At 44.8% G+C, this 21724-nt stretch overlaps 1 protein-coding gene and 1 pseudogene across 1 annotated transcript in view; both read right to left on the minus strand.

Annotated features, from left to right (window-relative positions):
- MOB3B (MOB kinase activator 3B) overlaps window positions 1–21724 on the minus strand; it is a 231537-nt gene that overhangs the window by 156120 nt on the left and 53693 nt on the right. The window contains exon 2 of the mRNA XM_045289255.1: window positions 1990–2605. Within this exon, the coding sequence (XP_045145190.1) occupies window positions 1990–2407 (418 nt within the window). The 5' untranslated portion in view covers window positions 2408–2605. The remainder of the gene's footprint in view (window positions 1–1989; window positions 2606–21724) is intronic.
- On the minus strand, window positions 9997–10476 carry LOC101659459 (annotated as a pseudogene).

Consider the following 21724-nt stretch of genomic DNA (forward strand, 5'->3'; position numbering starts at 1 on the left):
CATATGTACATGCCTTTATTTAGACCTCTATAAATGCCCTTTACCTCCTAGCTCTTTCCTCTATTTAGCTAGGAGAACTTTCATCACCTGCCTTCTTCCTCCTACACAGGTGGACCAAGAGCATTTGTGCCAGCACAGACCCCACCTCCTGCGTGCTAACAAGGGACAAGAGAGGCAGAAAGAACATGAGGGAAGGGGACAAGTCAGGGCAACACAAGGATGCAGAGCAAACTGATTTCTGTGCGGAATATTTCAAGATGTACAATTACATTTATGTACAAGATGTACATAAATTTTTGTACCATTTTTCTAGCATAAACTTAATTACTTCCATAAGTCCCATCGCAATTTTCCATATGCCACATGTAAAGGATGAACACCTCTCCTAAAGGTGATTTTAACAGTGTGTTTCAAACGCATTTTGGTACTCCACCATATTGGGCCTTTTATATATACTTTCCTCTAGCATGAGTTTTTATTCAAGCATTTCACAAACATCTCCTGCTTGTCTGCACACTCTCCTGGGCACTGTGTTAGGCACGAGAGTTCCAGCAGTGGAAGTGAGTGAGGGCTTCCGAACGTTGAGCTTATCCATTTTCATCGGATTGACACTGACTCAGTTGACCCCACGTATATCAGACTAGAATTGTGCGCCAGAGGGTTCTCCGTGGTTGATGTTTAGAAAGTACACCTTCTCCTCGTTTATCAACTATCTTGTTATCCGACATTTCACATTTACAGCAATAGTAAGAAATTTCCCATCAGACTCTGGCACATTAAAGCTGAGGTGTGAGGTGAGAGCAAATGCAGGCTGTGATTGGTTATGTGTCAACTTGGCTGAGCCATGATTCTCAGTGACTTGGCAGTTATGCAATGATGTAGTCATGCTCCATCTTGGCATAACTTTGACGTTACATAACAGCATGGTCTTTGGAACCTAACCTCACCAACACATAAGATCACCAGGCCTTTCTTTGGAGGTGCTGCTGAATAGGTTTAACCCTCCAATCTTTTGGTTAGCAGTCCAGTATGTTAACTATTTGTACCATCAGTGTCTCCTCCTACTGAGCCTAGGGCACTAAAAATGAGTTATAAGTTCAGCCAGTCCATGCACAGAAAATCCAGCCATTGACAAGGTAAAGAAATATGAGAGAGAGAAAAAGAAATATAAGAGGGACTAAAGATTTGCTCCTACATGAAACTTTACGGTTCATAGCACAATGCAAACCAAAGCATTTGCATTTCATTTCAAAACTCCCAGTGGATTCATCATTTATATGAGGGTCTACAGTTTACAGTACACGCAGGAACTGATACGCTAGGTGCAGGATAAGGAAGAACAAAATACTAGAATCTTTATTTCCCCAGAATGTCATTTGACCTCCTAGCAAATCCATGGGTTCTTGCACTGAATCCAAAGAGATGAGTACCAACCACTGCACCAGAATCAACTAGTCAAGAGAGAGAGCCCTGGTGGTGTATATTTAGACACCCAGCTACTAGCTCTTTGAACCCATCCAGTGGAACAAAAGGAGGCAGACTTAGCAGTGGTAACTACCCTACACGGCAATTCTACTCTGTTCCGGGGAGTTGTTAAGAATTGGAATCTACACAACAACACCTAGCAAACAACAAACCAAAGTCAATTAGCCAAAACACAGAGACCTTGACACAATCACCAGGAGAGACTGAAGTCAAACAGATCCAACCTAGCATTTCAAGTCAGTGTTCCCCACACCGCGTGTGTGAACGTTGGGGTCCACAGTATTAAGTGGGTCACTGGTCATCTTTTTTTGCATTTCAAAAAGATGCCTCGCTATGGAGAAAGACACCGAAGGTATATGAGAGACAGAGTTGAGAGAAACAATGGCAGGGATGTTTCTCAGTATCCAAAGGGAGTCCTGGAAGAAGTCTGCAAACCATCTCTGCAAACCACCTGAGCACCAGTGAGGCACAGCAGGACAACTGAGATGCTTGTCACGGACTTACCCACACACGTTGGAAATATGTCCTCATTGTTGATCTGGACCTCGATCCAATCCATGAGAAGGTTCATGTACTGGGGAGCTGGCAGCGCAGTCGGCTTCTTGTACTTGAGGTCATCCTGCCACCGATACTCATATTTGGGCCCCCCTGACATCACTGGGCAGGTCCGCTCAGTGCAGAACTCACAGATGGTGCCGTAGATGAGGTTGATCCGATTGAAGAAGTCCACCACGTGCACAGCTACCCAGTCATTCTGGTCCTCCCCGCTGGGCAGCTGCACTGCCGCCTTCAGGTCTACCCCTGAGTTGAGGGAAGCTTGAGCCCGTTTGTGGAGCTCAAACCTTTGTGTGCCAGGTTCAAATTTCCTCTTGGGCCGAAAGGTCTTGTCCTTGTTGAACACCTGTTTCAGGGCTATGGACATGGTCTTCTCCTTCTCTTCCTTCCTGTTGCAGGATGCAAAAAGACACGTGGAACTCTTCAGCGAGAGATCACAGCCCAACAGGGTTTTCCACTGCCAGCCTTCGGGCCCCAGTCTGGCAGATGATAACTTTCAACTTCTTCTAAACATGATGGTCCATCTTTCTCCCGAATGCTCTCCAGGGGAACCTCATGGTGCTTCCTAAAGGCAGAAAAGAAAGGGAAAACTTCTGAGTGCACCGTTGACATTTTTAAAACGACAAAGGTTTTCAATTCTCTCATCTCCATGATCTCATGTGATCCTCCCAGAAATCTGGTGGGCATATGGGAGAGGCCGGGGAGTGCACTGTGGACCTCAAAATATGTGTTGTAAATCCCAACCTCGTACCCATGGTGATAATCCCATACGGATTTCTTCATGACATTAATTAGTCAGGATTGGTATGGGTCATGTCTTGAATCAACGTCTTTGAAAATATAAAAAGCAGGCAACTGAAGCAAGTCAAGTAAACAGAGTTGGGGACAGATAGATGCTAAGCCACGTGACCACCAAGGAATAGAAGCTGGAAAGAGAGAAGGATTCTCCTGAAGAGAGGACAGTGAGAGTGGGTGTCCCTTCCAGGGAAAACAACAGACCTGGTGGTGGACTCCAGGGTCAACAGAATGAAACACTGCCTGCCCCGCTCTGCACCATTTGGCCAGGCAGTTTCTTTCTGGTGACCAATTTCTTGACTACTATGAGATTGTCTTTACACATGGCCTTATATTCTAAAATTGATCACCCTTGACCTATCTTTCTTGTTGGTTCTTTAAGGCCCCTTTACTCAGAGTTTCCCTCTACACAGTCCCCAAAGACTAATGAATATATTGGGTGGAGGTAGTAACTATCACCTTGGCCTTGAAAAACAAGGAGAAAACTAACCCCTTTCTGGATCAGTCACTAACCCAATCAATCAATAGCTATGCCCAGATGCTAACCGGGTCTGCCATGGAGGGTGGAGTCTGTTCAAATGGAGGCCCCATTGGACTGCTCCTTCCTTATCTGGAAGGGGTTCTGCCCTTCCGCCACTCAACCATGCTTTGAGGTGAGGCCACAGTCACCTTTATATTATCAAAGCAACAAACAAAAATCCCCACCCTGAGGCATCCCGGGTCCTTCTCGTACTCTGCTTTCTTCTCAGAACTGCTCATCCTTCAGTTGAATGCTTCTGTCCCTCCTTTTCTGTGGCCACTGCCTCCTCACATCCTCCCTCGTGACCCCTCTATTCCTACACGGTTTGCACGGAAATGCCCTACCTGGTAAGTTTTCTTTTTTGTTCCACTTAGAATACACTTATCTACCTGGAAGACAGTCAGACTCTCTGCCCAAGGCTGTGGAATTATACTCATGGATACTTTGGAATATCACCTATAAGAACATCAACACCCAAACAATGAATCTTTCCTTCTTAAGCTGTAGACAAAGTGAGGGTTCCCCTATTCTTCTTCAAAAGAATATCTTACCATGATTTGTCTAAATCACCCTGAGGAAAACTAAGGACCATAACAGGGCTTTGCAACATAAAAGCATGAGCTAGAGATGGAGAAGATAAAGAAAGGTGGGAAAGGACTCAAATACACACACACCTCTGCACGCATACACAACACAAAACAGCACTAGACAAGGGTTCCTCTGTGTCTCAAATGTTTAATTGCTGAGAATAAAGCAGAAACAACCCAACCACTATCCCCGCGTGTTTCAAGTAAATGAGATTTGCTGTTTCATTCTTCTGAGGAGGGTCCTATCCATTCAGAAGTGCTCATTGACATCTTCTTGTATTGTCTTACGTGACACTTAGTACCACCAATTCTTGGGGAAAAGCACAAGCAGAATGCGCTTTAGAAAGGAGGATCACACGATTTCTTCTCACCTACTTAGGGCATGCTTCAAGAGTTCATGGACAACGACATCGTGCTCAGGAAAGCAGAGGGTCAGGGGAAAAGAGGAAGACTCCCAAGGAGAAAGCTTGACCCAGCGGCAGCAACAATGGTCTCAAACACAAGAACCATTGTTAGGATGATGTGGAACCGCACAATGTTTCAGCGTTGCTATGAGTCAGAACTGATTCTAAGGCAGCTACCAACAACAAACACCACCAGCAGTTCTGTTGTGTTCCAGCAGCCCGGGCAGGACATCCATACGGAAAAGCCCTGCTGACCCCATGCTCAGCTCGGGTGGAAGCCATCAACAAGTCTCTCCTGCACCCCTCGGGGGAGCATGTGGATTACATAGACTAATCACAGCAAGGCCGCCTTACTGCAAAACCTTGCAGAGACAGATACTTTAATTAGTATCCGATATTTTAATAAGTATGACCGTCTTGTTTGGGGTTCAGGAATTTCTTTTCTTTTTTTTCCAGGGATTTCTTTTCTAGAGGTACATAGAAAACAAATGTCAAGGTATCAGTTTCCTGGCTTGGACAGTGTTTATCCAAAACATTCAGAAGTTTAAAGAGCACCTTCTCTTTTGGCCCCGACTTCACAGACTTAAATGAGAGAGAAATTATTTTTTCAACTGGGTACTTAATTAATCAAACTCGACAATATACTTGTCGAGGTATACCTTACGGGGTGAAGGTTTCTTTGATCAGTTATATAAGAAAAGACATTGAGGCTCAATTAGATGAAATAAATTGCCAAGTTCACATTAGTAGTTGATATGTCTACACTTTGAATTCAGAATACTCTGACACTACAACACAGGCGACTTTCCCTCAGTGAATCTGTTTTAAAATCGCATGACCATCCTTACACGTTCAAAGCTTCTTTACATGTGTATTCAAAGTGTTTCATGACAGCCATGCAAAGGGAGTCAGAACAGGGGGTGTTATTATCCCCATTTTACAGATGACCAAACTGATCTCCCAGAGCTTGGTCCCCTCTTGTTAATCATTCTTGCATGCCCAGACATGAGCAGGAGGTGTCTCACTGGTCAAACGTTTTGGTCCAGGATGAAGTTCTATGGAGGGGTTGGGCTGACATTTGAAGGCCATGGCAACCCAGGATGGCTATTATCCGACGTGTCATGCCACTGAATGACTGAACAAAGGGGCACATGAGTGGGTCTTTTTCCAAAGTGGCAGATGCTATAGCGGATCAGGTACATAAAAGAGTTTTGATATGAAAAAGGGAAGAGTAAATCCACCTGACCTTACTTTCCAACTGTGTCCCAGCACGGTTCCCTAAGCATTGTCTGTTGCATGGGCTAATTAACTAGTGAGGGCAGTGGTTCTCACCTGGTAACAGGGGACTTGTTAAAATGCAGGTTATGACCTAGAATCCAGATTCTAGCCTGTCCTGGGGTTGGCATCTGAGAGTCTTCTGCCGATCCGATCCGTGGTCAGGGAATTGGTTAGAGAAATGCAGACTCTTGGGCCTCATTTTAGACCTACTGGATTGGAATCTGCATTTTCACAAACATCAAGGCGTTAGAAGCTCAGGGCTGGAGAGCTGCCTGCCTGAGCGTGTAAAAGGAAGAATAAACAAACTTCCCTTTGTTGCTTTGTCGACAGCTTGCATGATAAACAAAGTCATTAGCTGAGGATGTGGGTGTGTTTGAGAAAAAGGATGAGGAGAGACTCCAAATTTGGAATTCAATCTCTTTGGCACTCAGTGTCTATGACACAGTCTTACTGTTGGGGACGGAGGTCCCCAATGAACACCCTTCTGTAAATACCAGCTGGAGTGTGACTGCTGCTACTGATACCTCTGCTGCTATTGCTGCCCCCACCTCACACAGAACAGCCTTTTTGGCTGAGTAAAATGCAGCAGCAGCAGCAGCCGGAGGTTTCTCTTCCTCCTCGCCTAGCCTCCACAAAGCAGAAAGGTCACAAGTTCTGCTCATTCAGCAGCAACTCTGAGCAAATTGAGTGCCATGAATTGCACCCACTACAACGCTGGTTGTCAATAAAGAGATGAACCCAATCACTCATCCAATCAATAGATATCTACTAACAGCCTTTTGTTTGTCAGACTCCAGACTAGGCTCATTGTAATGGGGTCCCTGTCTCTGAAGCGTGCACAATTTGGTGTCTAATTCTGAGCGTTGCTTTTCCTCTTACGAAGTTACATGCAGCAGCGTGGACAGCGAGGTGCTTCCTTCCGAGTCAAATTCTGCCAGGAACTGTGTCAGAAGATAAAAAGGCCCTAAAGAGTGAGGCCTTATGAAAAGAGCAAAACGGAACTCCAAAGAAACAGGCTCAAATGGACAGGCGCTCCATGTGTTATACATATTTTCTGCTTAATAGATCCATTACAGCAATAAAACATGTGCACTATAAAAATATGCCCAGAAAATGTGGCTGGGCTGCAGGAGAATGTTGATGAGGTAACTAAGCAACGCGGGCAAGGACACTTCGTTTTTTTCTTTTCCTCTTGATGTCTTCTGTCTCATTAGTTGAAGATATCAGCAGCTCTGCCAGGGACCGGGAAGAGCTGAAACAAGTCTCCCACTCTTTCCTGGGACATCCATCTCCTCGAGACAGGGCCGCTTCGAAGCAACCTTGTTGATAAAGAAAGGCAAACATCAATACCTCTTCCGTGACATGAGAGGTCTGACATGAGAGGTCGTGTGTGTGTGTGTGTGTGTGTGTGTGTGTGTGTGTGTGTACCAGGGGAACACATCATCTGACATTCACCAGTTCCCATAAAGCCTGTATCTGAAAATTCAACTCCATCAAGGTATATGCATGGTTTTACTTCTATCTGATCATTCAGTGCTGGCTTTGCTCATAAGACAACTGCAGGATGGGAGAGATGCCTGCCTGAGAAAGAACCCTGGCTTTGTTTTGTTTTTTTTTGTTTTTTTGGTCTGACTAATCAACTGCCTCACCTTCATGCTGCCACATCAGGGCATTTTGTCAGACTGGGTAGGAGAAACCCTGCTGCCTTATTTTCATCTTCAAAGTCATGCACGATTTCATGGCTATGAAATGTCCATTCTGCATCTGAACACAAAGGAAGTCAGCAGCAAGGGGTGCAAGCCTGGGACACCCTGGCACGTGGCCCTCCTGTGCTTTCTCATGGCTGCATTTGCTTATTTACTGACACTCCCAACATTCCAAAAATGAAAATGTCTTTTCCAGATCCACACATGGCAGTGGCAGGAACACGCTGATGGATGCACAGCGTTCACAGCAGCCTCCTGTGGGTCACTAGTTCACCGGGTCCCAAACACCGCCAACCAGAGAAGGGTCCACAACAGGGAGAAAGAGTGGGAAGTGGTAGGCGTGGTGGGATTTGTTGGGGGCTAATCCACCACACAAAGAGCCCTGATGGCACACTGATTAAGTGCTTAGCAGCTAACTGAAAGGTTAGTACGTAGTTCAAAACCACTCAGAGGCTCTATGGGAGAAAGACCAGAGGATTGGCTTCTGTGAAGACTAGACTAGTCGTATTTAGGTCAAAGAGTAACACATTATCTAACATTTGATCTCCCTCTTGACCCATTTTAAAGCTGCTTGAATATGTAATATTTTCTGCTTCCTTTACAGTTGAGTTTTTCTACTGCTTTTTCATTGTTGTTAGAGTTTTTTGTTTGTTTCTTTCCCGTTTTTGTTTTGTATTTTTTTTGTATATGAAATCCAGGCTCGGTAAATCTAGAGACAGTAACTGGATTAATAATTACCTAGGAGTATGGAAGAGGTGGTTGGGGTAAAATAGGGAGTTAATAACAATGAATACGAGAAAGAAGAAAATGTTCTGATATCGATTGTGGTGATGATTGCTTAACTTTTCCTAATATGATTGAACTATTAAATTGTATAAAGTACGAGTTGAATGCCAATAAAACTTTTTTTAAGTCTAGAGTCAGCTCTGTGACTTTACGAGTTGGAATTGACTCTGCAGTACTGAACAGGTTGGCATGAAGCACTCAGAGTCTACTGAAGAAAACACACACACACACACACTGATGTTTAAGTTTGCTTAAATAAAGGAGACCTGTTGGAGGTCACTAGAGACTAGCTCTGTTTGTCAATAAGTAACAAACAGCATGTGAACCTCGATCCAACCTTGGAGTACATGATGGACCCAATACTGCCCACAGGTTAAAAAACAGATTCATAGTGAAATTTTATAAAAGTTCAGTTGGTTAATTTTTATCAAAGGCATTAATTATTTCAAAGGGGAAAAAAAGAAAGGTAAACTTCTCCATGTAATTATTTCCTATATCACTTGCGGAAATTTAGACTAGCTACAAAAATCTATTTTTCAGTGGGGGTGGGGGGATGGGGTGGGGTGTGGGGTGAGACATGATTTGAAAAAGCGAGTATGTAATGCAGGTGAAAGTAGGAGACTACAGGGAGCTAATATAGCAGCTGAAATAAAATTGAAGCAGGTTAAAAAATGTACAGTAATTTTAGCTTTTAAAGCAGAGATGCATGCCAGCTGATGTGATGTCACTCAAAACTCCCACCAAATACTGGGATAAAGGTCACTGTCAATTGTCATTCCTTTCTATTCTCTTTGAGATGGGGCATGCCAATCTGTTCATGGAGAAGAAATCTCATTCCCTTGCTTTAAAGGCAGGGGGTGGGGGAGGTGGGGGACGGGTTCAAATTTAAGGAAGTTGGTTTCTAACTGCCAGGAGACTAATTCACTTTTAGCCTTTATAAGTGTATCTGAGTCTCAGTATCTGAAAAACTTTTATCCCTGGCAATAGTGTCTGACATCTGGAACCACTGCAAATGATCCTTGAATGTGGCGTAGGGAACCAAATGGGTTAGAAGATTAGAAATTACAAAACACTATTCTAATTTTCAAAGGGTATTATTTTAAATGTGGAGGTGGGGTGGGTATTATTGAAGCAATTATAGGAAACATTTAGAGGCAATACAGCCTAGTGGCTAAGTGTACAGAGGGTTGCTGCGGGAATTCAAGATATTGTGTGTAAACTTTTTGGCTTTATAGTAGGTACTGAATAATATAGAAGCTGCTGTCATCTTCTTTACCATTTCAACCACATTGTTATGATTTTATCAAAGAGTTAGACTAAGAGACTTAATGGCCACCCATAATTTATCTCAGGAAGCTTATCATTCAATCTAGTTATTTAATATCAAAACAACAGCTAGCATTTAGTGAAGATTTATTATTCATCCTCATTTTCACAACAACCCTATAAGACAGGTATTTTATTTTCTCATTTTAGACTTAAGAAAACAGAGAGACAGCTCAAGATTAAACCCTTGTCATGGGTCAAAAGACCAGTAAGTAGTCGAGCTAACTCCAAAACTCCTACACCCTAATTAATTCTGCCTCTATAGACATTCAGAATATAAGACTAGAAGACTAGATGCTCTAAAGAGCATCTTTGGGAGGTCACAAAAGAAGAAGAAGAAACATCAACTTAGTTTTAGGGACACCATCACTTGCTACCTCAGTAGACCTACACTTCTTGTACTTCTGTGAGCTGGAGTCCAAAGGCCTGCAATCAAGTTCTGTCAATAACTCTAAAAACTCTAGAGAAGTTGCAAAAGGTCTCTTACAGTCCTTAGTTTTTGTTTTTTTTTAATTGAAAAAGTTTATATTTCACATTAGCCAGCTGGGCTCACTTTAGATGATTCCAATTTTGTTGGCAACATCTAAAGCATCGTAGTCAGGAGCCAGTCAAACATATGCCTTCTTCTCACCATCAGGCCTGATCAAGCTGTTGACCTTGGCTTCGTCAATGTCATAGAGCTTTTTCACAGCCTGTTTGCTCTGGTGTTTGTTGGCTTTGACATCCACAATGAACACAAGTGTGTTGTTATCTTCAATCTTCTTCATGGCAGACCCTGTGGTCAAGGGGAACATGATGATGGCATAATGGTCCAGCTTATTTCTCCTGGGGGCGCTCTTCCGAGGGTATTTGGGCTGACTTCTTAGTCTTAGGGTCTTGGGGAAGGTGGGTGATGTGCGGATCTTCTTTTTTGTGTGGCTGTGGACGCCTTTCAGCACGGCCTTAGCTTTTAAAGCCTTTGCTTTGGCTTCCGTTTTGGGAGGGGCAGGAGCTTCCTTCTTCACCTTCGGTGCCAACTTTGTGAAAAGGGCCATTCCTTAGTTTTAACTTCTGTAAAAATAATGATGCTTACCATTCGAGGCTACTGTAAGAATTAAGAGCTATTCACAAAGACAATGTTCAACATCCTACTTGGGTGAGTAGCAACTAGAGTCTGAAAAGCTGATGAGCAGCTCTCTAATGTGCAACTATCGTCGTTTCTGATCTGCAGGAAAATGGAATGATGAAAAGCAAGACACATAGAAACAAGTAGTCCAATGGACCATGCAATCCGGAGACCAGAAGAACTAGATGGTGCCCAACTACCATGACCAACTGCCCTGAAAAAGACCACATTAATAGGTCACAGATAGAGTGGCAGAAAATGTGGAACAGAACTCAAAATCATAGCAGGGACCAGGCTTCCTGGTCAGATAAAGAATAATGGACTGTGGCCCTTAGGTCTCCTTCAGGTATGGAATCAAACTCCCTACACAATAATCACAATAATTGACTATGTAAGATCCAAAGGGCAGCTTTTACCCAACGACAAAGTAAAGAAAGTTAGGAAAGAAGGCAGAAGTGGGCTGCATGATGGTACATTAAAGGAGTTGCATGGATGAGTTGAAATAAGATGTGTAGGAACTACTGAATGGTTTAACTTAATGATCTGCTCTGTAAAGCTTCAACCAATTCACAACAAAACATTTTTAAAAGAATTGAAAGAGTTATTACCTATGAAGGCACTTCCTAAATAGAAAACCAAGATATGATTATTGACATGGTGATTGCTAAGAAAGGGAAGTACAACTTTGATTGATATGACTCCAAGATGGACACTCATATGAGTCATAGAAAAGCATTCTATTGAAGGCAAATATGTGCTTATGAGTAAGAGATAAGTTTTGGAAGGGACAATGTAAGTCCTGTGCAGGAAGAAATAAAATACCCCCTCTTGCTTAATTATCTGGGTCAGGCAATAAAATTGCGTGCAATGTGGCTTATTATATCTTGAACTTGGATTTGCCAGGGAAAATTATATACCCCCATGCCCTTTCACTAACTCTGTAAACTTTTTTTTTTGTATATAAACAATGGAATACAAAAACGTTCTCATTCCAAATTTTAAATTCTCTATATTTAACACAACTTGTAAGGTTATACCTTAGCTATCATCTCTGTGTTCTGGTAACAGGAAGAACTTCCTAAGCAGGAGAGGGTTAAGACACTGAGTGATCTGTGGAAGGATACAGACTGCATCCCCATCAACTCTCAAGAGATGCACATCAACCATCTTCTTGGCAGTGTTTCATTTTGCCAAGGAGAAAATGGGGTGGCAAAGCAGATAACTTGAGAGAAAATGGAAGCAAATAACCACACGATCCATGACTTCCCAGACCTGCCTGTAACAACAGAAAATGGGTTTGATATAAAAGTGAGTCACATAAGCAGTTGCAAATCATGGGTCTGCCTGGAGGAATGAAAATGGACTCACGCTTCGAACCACATGGGCTTGAGTCAGGTGTTGGCCCCCACGAGGCACTCTCCTGGGCTCAAGTAGCTCTGTGCTTCAGCTTCTTCTCTGGTTAAAAGCAAAGAGCCAAACTTCCGGCCATCAAGTCAATCCTGACTCATAGTGATCCCAAAAGACAAAGTAGAACTGCCGCTGTGGGTTTCCAAGACTAACCCTTTGCAGGTCAAAAGCCTCAACTCTTTCCCTGCAAAGTGGCTGGTGGCTTCAAACTGCTGACCTTGCAGTTCGCAGCCTGTCATGTAACCTGCTATGCCATCAAGGTTGCTTGTCCTTTGGGAGAAGGAGGGTGTTCATACCAGAATCACCAATGGTTTTGAGGACCAACAATGAAAAGTAAGTGTCAAGTGTTACGTTCATTAGTCCAGATCCCTCAGATTGTCAAGTGTCAGGTGGATTAGGGTCCCCAAGCATAACCTGCCTGTCTGTTCACTTCTTCACCACAAACCTGAGCATCAGGCTCACAAAATGTCTGAGATCTTGGAAAATGTGAGCAAGGAGTACCCTTTCACTATTCCTGGTTTTGATGAAGAAGAATGTTCTGTAAGCACACTTTGGCCTTCTGGAAAGGTTGAAGTGGAAAGTTGAATTCCTTTAATTAGTAACTTTGATTAGAAGCAACTGTTCCGTTGATTCAGCCTGACCCTTCTTTCTCCTGGAAATGCATTCCTTTACGGAGTGTGCTAAGAGGCTGTCCTGGACGCGAAGTGAAAGGTTGTTGGTTCAAAACCACCTAAGGAAGAAAAGGCCAGGCAAGTTGCTCGGGTTAGAATTCTTGTGTGCTAGCCCAGTGGATTTTGAGCCATAGCAACCCCACGTGACAGTGTCGAGCTGCCCTGGGGGTTCCCTAGGGGAGCAGATGGCCAGGTCATTGCTCCTTGGAGCCACTGAGTGGGTTCAAACCTCCAACCACCAAGCAATTAACCCTTGGGGCACCAGAACTCCTTTCTGTTAAAATCACAGCCAATAAAACCCTGTTCAGCAGTCCTACTCTGCAACACACACGGTCACCTAAATCGGGATCAACTCCGCTGTATCCAGAGTAGCGGAGGCCTGCCGGTCCAGCGGTGTGTGGGAAAGGGGAGATGAACCTCGGGTCCAGAGTTAGCAGGCCTATTTGACAGGTGCAGAGCTGTAGCTGTCAGCCTGGCTTGCAGATGCAATGAGGCTTAGCTTGGATTTGTTGCTGTTATTGTTGTTGTTATACTCAACTTCAAAAACCAGGCAGAGGTGCCTGGTATTATTTGCTTATTCAGGGCTTTCTTGAAGACCCCAGCATTAGGTTGCGCAGCCTTGCTTGCCGATGCAAAAGCTATCTTGTTTTTTGGGCAGAGACTCATTGTGATTCAAGGAGAGTGTTTAGAGAGTGGTCATGATCCAGAGGTTTATGTCTACACCCCAGGAATTCATAGTCTTCCCATGGGAGGGATGGCTTAGTCATAGGAACACATTTCCCATGACTACCACTGCTGGCCAACAGGGAGGATACTCAGAAAACGAAATGCTTCCCAACAGGGAGCACTTGGTGTTTAGTCCCCTACCCTGGTGGCACAGTATTGAAATGCTTAACTACTAATCCAAGTTCAGTGGTTCAAACTCAAAGCTGCCCTATGGGAGAAAGATGTAGCAGTCTGCCTCAGTAAGGATGGACAGCTTTGGAAGCCCCATGATGTGACCTATAGGGTCACTCTGAGTCAGAAATGCCTTGACACTCCTAATGAGATGGACTCCTGGAAGTGGCTACTGTCCAAGAGCACGCTTTCAGTAGACTTCTCCCCAGGGAAATCTAAAAACGTTCTACCCACTCATGTAAAACCTCCATCCAGTTGCCTCTCTGCCTTTGGACTGCTTTCTGTTTAACTTTACCCAGGGTAAAAGGAGGGGAGAAAGGAAGAGAAGGAGGAAGAAGAAAAGGATGGTTTCTCACCCTAATCCTGTGAATTCTGCATCTGACCATACCCTCTCATGGACATAGACCTCACCCTGTGCTGTATTTCTCCGCTCACATGCCTGTCCCCCTTCCAGTAGTCTGTGAGGGTCAAGAATGGACCTTGGACCTGCAGCCTGGAATACACCTAACAGGACCTGGCACATACAGAAAGTGTTTGTGGTCAAAATGTGTATCTGAGTGATCACTCGCCAAATGCTCCACATGTAAACACCCTTCTCTAGCTGAGAAGACCATGCTCTTCTCATTGGGCTGAGACAGGACTGACAGCAGAAACCTTTTCGGAAAACAGAGATATTTCATGGAAAGAACAGAACCAGCCGGCCCTGGCCAATGGAAAGTGCCCCCGTGTTCACTGGAGGCAAGGCCAGCTACTTTGCAAGCATACCCAGCCCTCAGAGAACGATGGCAAACTCAAAGAAGGCCTGTGGCAAGATGATGGGGCTGTGAAGCCCTCTATCCCTGTGTAGTTTGTTTTTTAAAAGCTTTTTAAAAAAGTATAAATGGAAAGGCAAAATAATAGGGAAGAGGGCAGATTAATCAGCTAGGGATATTTTCCCCTCATTCTAACACAAGAAGAAAATTCATTTCCTCTGTTAGTAAAGACTCCACTTCTGAGACTGTGCTGCTATTCCCAAGTGTCTGTCTCTACTGTGTTTGCCTCTGCTCCTTCTGGGATGCTGGGATGCTGCCACAGGCTCTTTGGACCCCAATGGGTCTCTCTCAGTCATCCTACACCCTATTGTGGAATTCATTTTCCTCAAGCTGTGAATGTTAACATGATCACCAGCTAGCTAAAAGGTTGGAGGTTCAAGCCCATCCAGGGGTACTTTGGAAGAAAGGCCTAGTGATGTACTTAAAAAACCAGCCATTGAAAACCCTATGGAGCTCAGATCTACTCTGAGCAGTTGACTCCTTGGTAATTGGTGAGGAAGGATCCTGTACCCATTCCTGTGTGTGTGTGTGTGCGCGCGCGCACACACAAGGTCATTACTGATAGGATGTGGTAGGGCTCCCTGACACAAGTTGATGCGAACTCATAGCAACGCGATAGGACAGGGGAGAACTGCCCCTGTGAGTTTCTGAGACTGTGATTATTATGGAAGTGGAAAGCCCTGTCTTTCTCCCACAGAGCAGAGTAGTGGTTTCGAACTGCTGACTTTACAGATCACAGCACAAGTAACCTCTATACCACCTTATTAAAAAGGCCAACAAAACCAAACAATCCTAATGCCCAAGAAAGTGAGGTACGTGCTTAAAGGCTCACAGGATAAAGAGATCTGGGCTGCAAGCAAAGCCCCCAACCACAGAACCATTCCCATGGGGGTCTCTTCTAGGGGAAGCCCCACAGCTGACACCCTTCCCAGCTGCCCTTGACTTTCTTTGGACAGTTTCTTGTGCTTTAGGTGAAAGTTTACACAGCAAACTAATTTCACATCCAGTAATTCAAACCCACAGTTCTTGCATTGGTTGCAATCTCTGCCACGTGTCAGCACTCTCCCCGTTTCCACCCTGGGTCCCCGTTTCCATTCGTCTGGTTTCCTGCCTCCTCATCTTTGGTTCTGGGACAAAGGTTGCCTTTTGGTCTTGTAGAGCTGGCTGTTCTCAGGAGCGCATTCCTCACGGGTGTTACTGTTATTTTATAGGCCAGACAAGTCTTTGGTTGACAGGTGGCCTCTGATCAGCAGCTTCAGGCTTCAGTGTCCTTAACTTTCAACATGTGTGTCTCTCTCTCTCTACACACACACACAGACACACACACACACACAGTGGGCGGGGCACTTCAAAAATTTAGTGGAAAGATGGAATTAAAAGGTAATGGAATTTCCTCCCAAACTCTCTAAAGCTCCCCTGTGCATGTGTATATTATATTATATATATGTTATATATGTATAAATATATATGTATTTGTATACATTATATATAAAAGGATTCTTTTATAAGAATTATATTCCAAAATACGTGTTTATATATGTCAATAGAATGTATATTATACTGTTGTGTTTACATATGTAAGTACATAATTATATTTGTAACTCTGTAGGTAAATCTATGTCTTGTATTATAATAAAAGAATTCTTAGTGGCACAGTGGTTAAGCACTCACTTCCTAAAGGAAAGATTGGTGGGTTAAGCCCACCCACCAGCTCTGTGGGAAGATGACCTTCAATCTGTTTCCACCAAAGCCACAGCCCAGAAAACCCTATGAGGCAATTCGACTCTTTCCCATGAGTGACTGTGGGTCAAAATCCACTTGACAGGTCTCAGTCTAACAACAACACACATTATGTGAGTGTGTGTGCTTCCTCCTGGTGATTTGTGGCAACATAATCCAATTTCATAATCCTCAACTCCTTTTTAAGCTCCATCTCGGTCAGGAGCCTAATTATATGAAAAATATTATATATATTCTCCGCTGTGGCTGAGGCTGGGAGCGGGTCCACTCTCAGTCTGATCCGTGCTGACATGGATGTCAAGGGCTCTGAGAAGCTTCAGGCTTCAAAGCAGCTGCTTTGTCGAGCACACAACTCACCACCCCCGTGGTGCCATCTCTGCCATCAGCCTGCCCAAATCCTTCCCCTTCCAGGGGACCTGCTGCTGCCTCCTCTGCGCCCTGATTGGGTTACTCATCCTTTGTACCAACCAAAGTTGAACCATTGATTATTCTCACGCCTCATCCCCACCTCTGGCCTGCAGAAAGTCAGGGTCCACCCACCCATCTGTCAGCCCCCGTGGGTCCCTCGGAGCAGACTTCAAACACAAATGGCCTCTCCTCAGGGAAGCTCCCCCCATCCCTTGACCTCCTTGCCCTGACCTTTCCCTCAGTCCAGCTTTGTTTCTGCTTTCTTCTCCCGCGCATTTTGAACAGCGGTTTCTCAAAGAATATTTATGGGCGTGACTGGCTATCCGGAGTTGGACCCTCTCCGCCCAGCCCTGGCTCCTCCCCTTGGCTCTGGGCTTCTTGACCCTTCTCCAGCTCTGCGGCTGACTACTGTGGAGTTCCCTGGCCCTCCAGGGGACCCCCGGGACGGGCAGAAAGATGCAGTGGAGGGCGTGTTTAAATTGCAGACTCTACCTTTGCCTTCAAGGGCATCTTGCCTTCAAGGTGCATCCTAATGTTCAAGCTCAGAAGTCAGTGGACCAAGAAGCCATCGTTTTAGAAGGGCCAGGATAGACAGGGGATCATAAGAGCGGAACTTAGAGCAGCAATGTCCTCCAGGAGAAGGAGATCTAAGCAGACTCCCACTGAGGATAGAAGGGCCTCCTCATCCCCTGTGTGGCTTCCATCAGCAGCTCCCTGAGCTCTGCGCCTTTGGGACCCTGTATGACACAGACTGGCCGTGATGGAAATGGGGCCCGGGGTCACATTGCCCGAGTTTGACTCCCAGTCCACCCTTGACAGAGCCGATGCTCTCAAGCCTTGTTATATGAAGTCTCTACACTTTAGCTTTCAATTTTTCAAAATGTAAATATTAATATTATCTATCTCACAGGGTTGTTATGAGGGTCAAGTGATATGATTCGAGTAAAGCATTTGCCACGGTGCACAGGCACAAGGTGAGTTTGGAATAAGCATCGCCATCTCATCTCAAGTCTTAGGACTTGGGGGGCACAGTGTGTGCTTCACTGCTAATGCAAAGGCTAGCGGTTTGAAACCACCCAGCTACACCACACAAGAAAGGCCTGGCCATCTGCTTCCCTAAAAATTACAGCCAAGCCAATCCTAGGGTGCTGTATTTCTCTGACACCCACAGTGACAAACCTCCCAGCCACTAAGCCAGGGAGGCCTTTGCTTTGGGTGACTGCTCCAGTGACAAGATCAAGGTGCTGCTGGTCATGTGAGACTTGCGTTGATGTGACATCGTCAAATAATACTCTGCCTATTATTTCCTGCCAGGAACTCTCTCAAGGCAATGCCAGAAAAGCTCTTCCCGACTCAAAACCATAAAACCAAACCCACTGCCTTCCAGTGAGTCTTCCTCTCTGCCTTCTGGTAGGGCAGGCGGGATCAGGCCCTGGGGGGTTCCGAGGCTGTTGACCTTAGGCAAGCCCACCACCACATCTTTCCCCCACATGGTGGACTCCAACCTTTTCGTTAGCAGCTGAGTGTGCACTTCACCACTGCACCACCAGAGCTCCACATCCCAAGTCAATGGGAGCTTTTTAAAAAAAATTTTCATGCCAATTTTCTTATGTAACCACAATGTGCAGCTTTGCCCAAAATGTTAAAAATAGAAGAGAACCCACATCAAAGAGAAAATCTTCCCATAGTGTCTAAGTCAACCTACATGGAGAGTTACCACCCCCACCACCACCCTTTAAAAAAAAAGCATGATGGGGTAAGTGCACTATTTTTCATTCATTTAGGGGAGTTTTTGCTTTTCCTAGTTTATTCTTTGTGCCGTCATAATTGCTTTGTCCACATTATTCTTTAATGACAAGCAAGACTTCTACCACTCTTTAAAAACAGTAAAAGCTACAGGGAAAGGGAGAGAGACTGGGGAGAGGGCGGGAAAGGGAGAGAAGCAGGGGAGGCAGGGAGAAGGAGAGGAGCAGGCTGCTCTTAAACGTCTCCGGAGGCTGGGGCCCTCTGGCCCTGAGACGTGTGCAGGCCACGGCCGCTCCAGCACCTGGGTGGAAAACAACCTCCGCCCCAGGCTCCAGGCTGAGCCAAATCCCCGCGGTGAGGCTCGCTTTATTTTGGGTCCAAACACAGACTCCAGGAAGTCACATCGCTGACTTCTTTTTCATTTAAGATTCTACATCCATCAATATGTCTGGAAGAGAAAGCCTCCACTAGAGATTTCCTCCATTTGTTCTAAGAAAGAAGAGGAAAAACAGAAACACAGTCACTTTCCCCAGGAAAATAGCCCTTGCTCAGAAAGAGACCAAAACAGGTACTTGGCAATATCTCCTGCTCGATTCTCTCCAGCTTAATTTTATTCTCTGAAAAATGAAGAAGAGGAGGAGGAATTGAATTTAAGCAGTTTGATTTCATACAGATGCCAGATGACTCAAATTCCTTTTGAAAGAAGGTAGTTCAGGATTCTAGAAAAGCTCTGATAGCCATAGATATTTCTTTCACCAACTTTAGTTCTCTCTGTATGCGTGTGTGTGCTTATGTCAGTTGAAGACTGAAAAACTATAGAGTTCCATAAAGATAAAATAAAGCTGTCATACTAACGAAAGAAAACATCTAAACGTCACTTTTAGTACATCTCAAATCCAGGTCTTTGCATAACTGACCATGACACAATATTGGCCAATATGCATCTTTGAAATAACAAGATAGCACTTTCCAGACTCTGGAGGTGTTCCGTGATTGCCCAAGGCGCTGGCCCTCAATGCCTCTTTCCTCCTGTGCCCTATCCCTGCACGGCTTCTGGAAAAAAGGACAAAAACTGTCGTGGCAGGGCAGGATGGCCAAGGAGCCCTGATTGATTTCAGCTTTGAAAGGCCAATGCACTTGGCTTCTCAGTGCTGCAGGGAATGCAATCCACATGTCTGAGCTCGCTGTCCTGAAAACAGTACACGTTTTTCTCATCTAGGGGAGTAATCTTGTGCAATGTGAGTACGACCTGCCCAGGCCTCTGGGGCCAACAAGAGCGGGAGGGTGGGTCGAGCTGGGGACAGGAGTCACTCGAGTTGGGTCAGCCTTGCTCAGTGTGCAAGGGGCTCGCAAGATTGGACAGTAAGGCGCAGCTTTGCAAAGTGGCATAACAAGCAGAAAGGGAAATACTACCTGAGAACTAAGCCACTAAACTAATCTGCATCAAAGAGGGCACATGGGCTCTGGGACAACACAGGGATGCTGAAGGGGAAGAATATGGGATGGGGAGCCCTACTCCATCTCTGCACAAACAGAAGTCTATCCTGCACCCCATCTTGGCACTCTCTCAGCATAGTCGGAAGTCACGCACTCTCACCACCTCCACACCGACCTGTCACCCTGGGTTACAAGAGGAAGGGGAAGAAGTATTCATTTGGAACGTTGCCAAGATCTGCGACGCTTTCAACTGGGGCCCATAGCCACTTGGAACAAAAGTTACTTCATTTTATTTTTAATTGTGTAGGCTTAGGATGTATTTATTTTTAAGGGTACCCCATTGTGTAGGAAAGACACACATACTTCTGATGTCAATGTGGAGTCCCCCCCAAATCATAACTGTCTTCCAGTTAACCTGAGGACCAGTCCTGGTCAGTAAAATGCTTTCTGTCTGTGATGAGGAAATAAATATGCACCTTATTCTTTCTGATCTACCAGAAGCCTCTGAAGACTGAGAATTCCTCACAAGACATATTTCAAATGCAGTTTCCTAAGTTCTTATCTGCCCAACCCACTTTCCCCCATCCCCACAAGGCTGACTGACTAAACCTTATCCAGCCAGCAAACAAGTGAAGACAATGACGTTTTTCAGTGGCACCACCAAGGTCAGCATGCCCTAGGCTAGTCCCTGATGACGAAGATGGCATGTGCCTGCTGGCTAACACCTTTCTCTTGACTCTCACAAGACACCTGGCTAGTTCCTGTCCTGTCCTGTCTCTGTCTTGGAAGGAGAAGAGAAAAGAAGACAGGAGAGAAGAGATATGAGAAAATCTGGCGAAAGCTCTTTGAGGAGGTACAACCTTTCCCTCTCAGACAGTTGCAAACAGCCCCATCATATGAACTTCTGAAACCCAGAGTGAAGCTTTTTTGGGGGAAAAAAGCACACACACACTTTAAAAATATGAATACAGTTTTCTCAGTAAACTGACCGCTCATAAGTTATCAAAAGACAAAGGTAGAGATTCTATTTGGTCGTCATCTATGATGACCCACAATGATGCTGGCCTCCTGGAATCCATGCCCTTGTCCTCTCTCTGAGTGACTTCTTAACAAGTGAAACACAGCAAAGGGGATGAACGATCACTTCTGAAGTGAGGTTCTGAAAGACTGTCCTGCTTGAACATGCTCTCTTTTATGGGGCACACCACCATTTGACAGCTACTCTATGGAGAGACCCGCGTGGGAAGGAACTGAGAATGGCCAATAGCCAGTCCTTACAGGCCCTCAGGCCAACAACTCACAGGGAACTAACTAAATCCTGTCAACACTGAGTGAGCTTAGAAGCATTTGAGCCTCAAGACGTGTACAGGCCCAGCCAATACCATAATTACAGCTTTATGAGAGACCCTGACTAGAGAATTCATCTAATACACAAAAGTAAACAACAGCCCATGCAAAGGAAAACCGTTTAATCAAGAGCAGTACTAGGGATACAAGGAGTACTGAGCAGCTCTATAAATGGGACGAGGTCAATGTCTGCACTGACTGTGTGCCGCTGCGTGCACTTTTTGCTTCTGCAATGTATTCGCACATACCATATATGCTCATGTAAAAGCAGGTTTCAGCACATTTTTTTATTGTCTTTAGTTATTCTTTCTTTCTTTTAAGTCATTTTATTGGGGGCTCCTACAACTCTTATCACAATCCATACATACATGTGTAAGGCACACTTGTACGTTGGTTGCCCTCATCATTCTCAAAGCATTTACTCTCCATTTAAGCCCTTGGCATCAGCTCATTTCCCCCTTCCCCCTTACAGCACATTTTTAATGCAGTTTTTGTGGTAAAATTAGGGGCCTCAGCTGATAGTCAGGTGGGCTTATACTCGAGTATATACAGTACTTTGAAAATAAAACTGAAGCAAGGTCCCATCTATCCCCTTGACCTGCTTTATTTCTCTTTGGGGCACCATCTGATGATAGTTTATATATATATATTGTTGCTTGTTTTATCATCCCATCAAGAATGTAAACTATGTGGGAGCCAGGACTTTGTTTTG

Source organism: Echinops telfairi, unplaced genomic scaffold, assembly GCF_000313985.2.
Source record: "Echinops telfairi isolate 266 unplaced genomic scaffold, ASM31398v2 ScPeMD7_25;HRSCAF=90, whole genome shotgun sequence".
In the NCBI taxonomy this organism is placed as follows: Eukaryota; Metazoa; Chordata; class Mammalia; order Afrosoricida; family Tenrecidae; genus Echinops; species Echinops telfairi.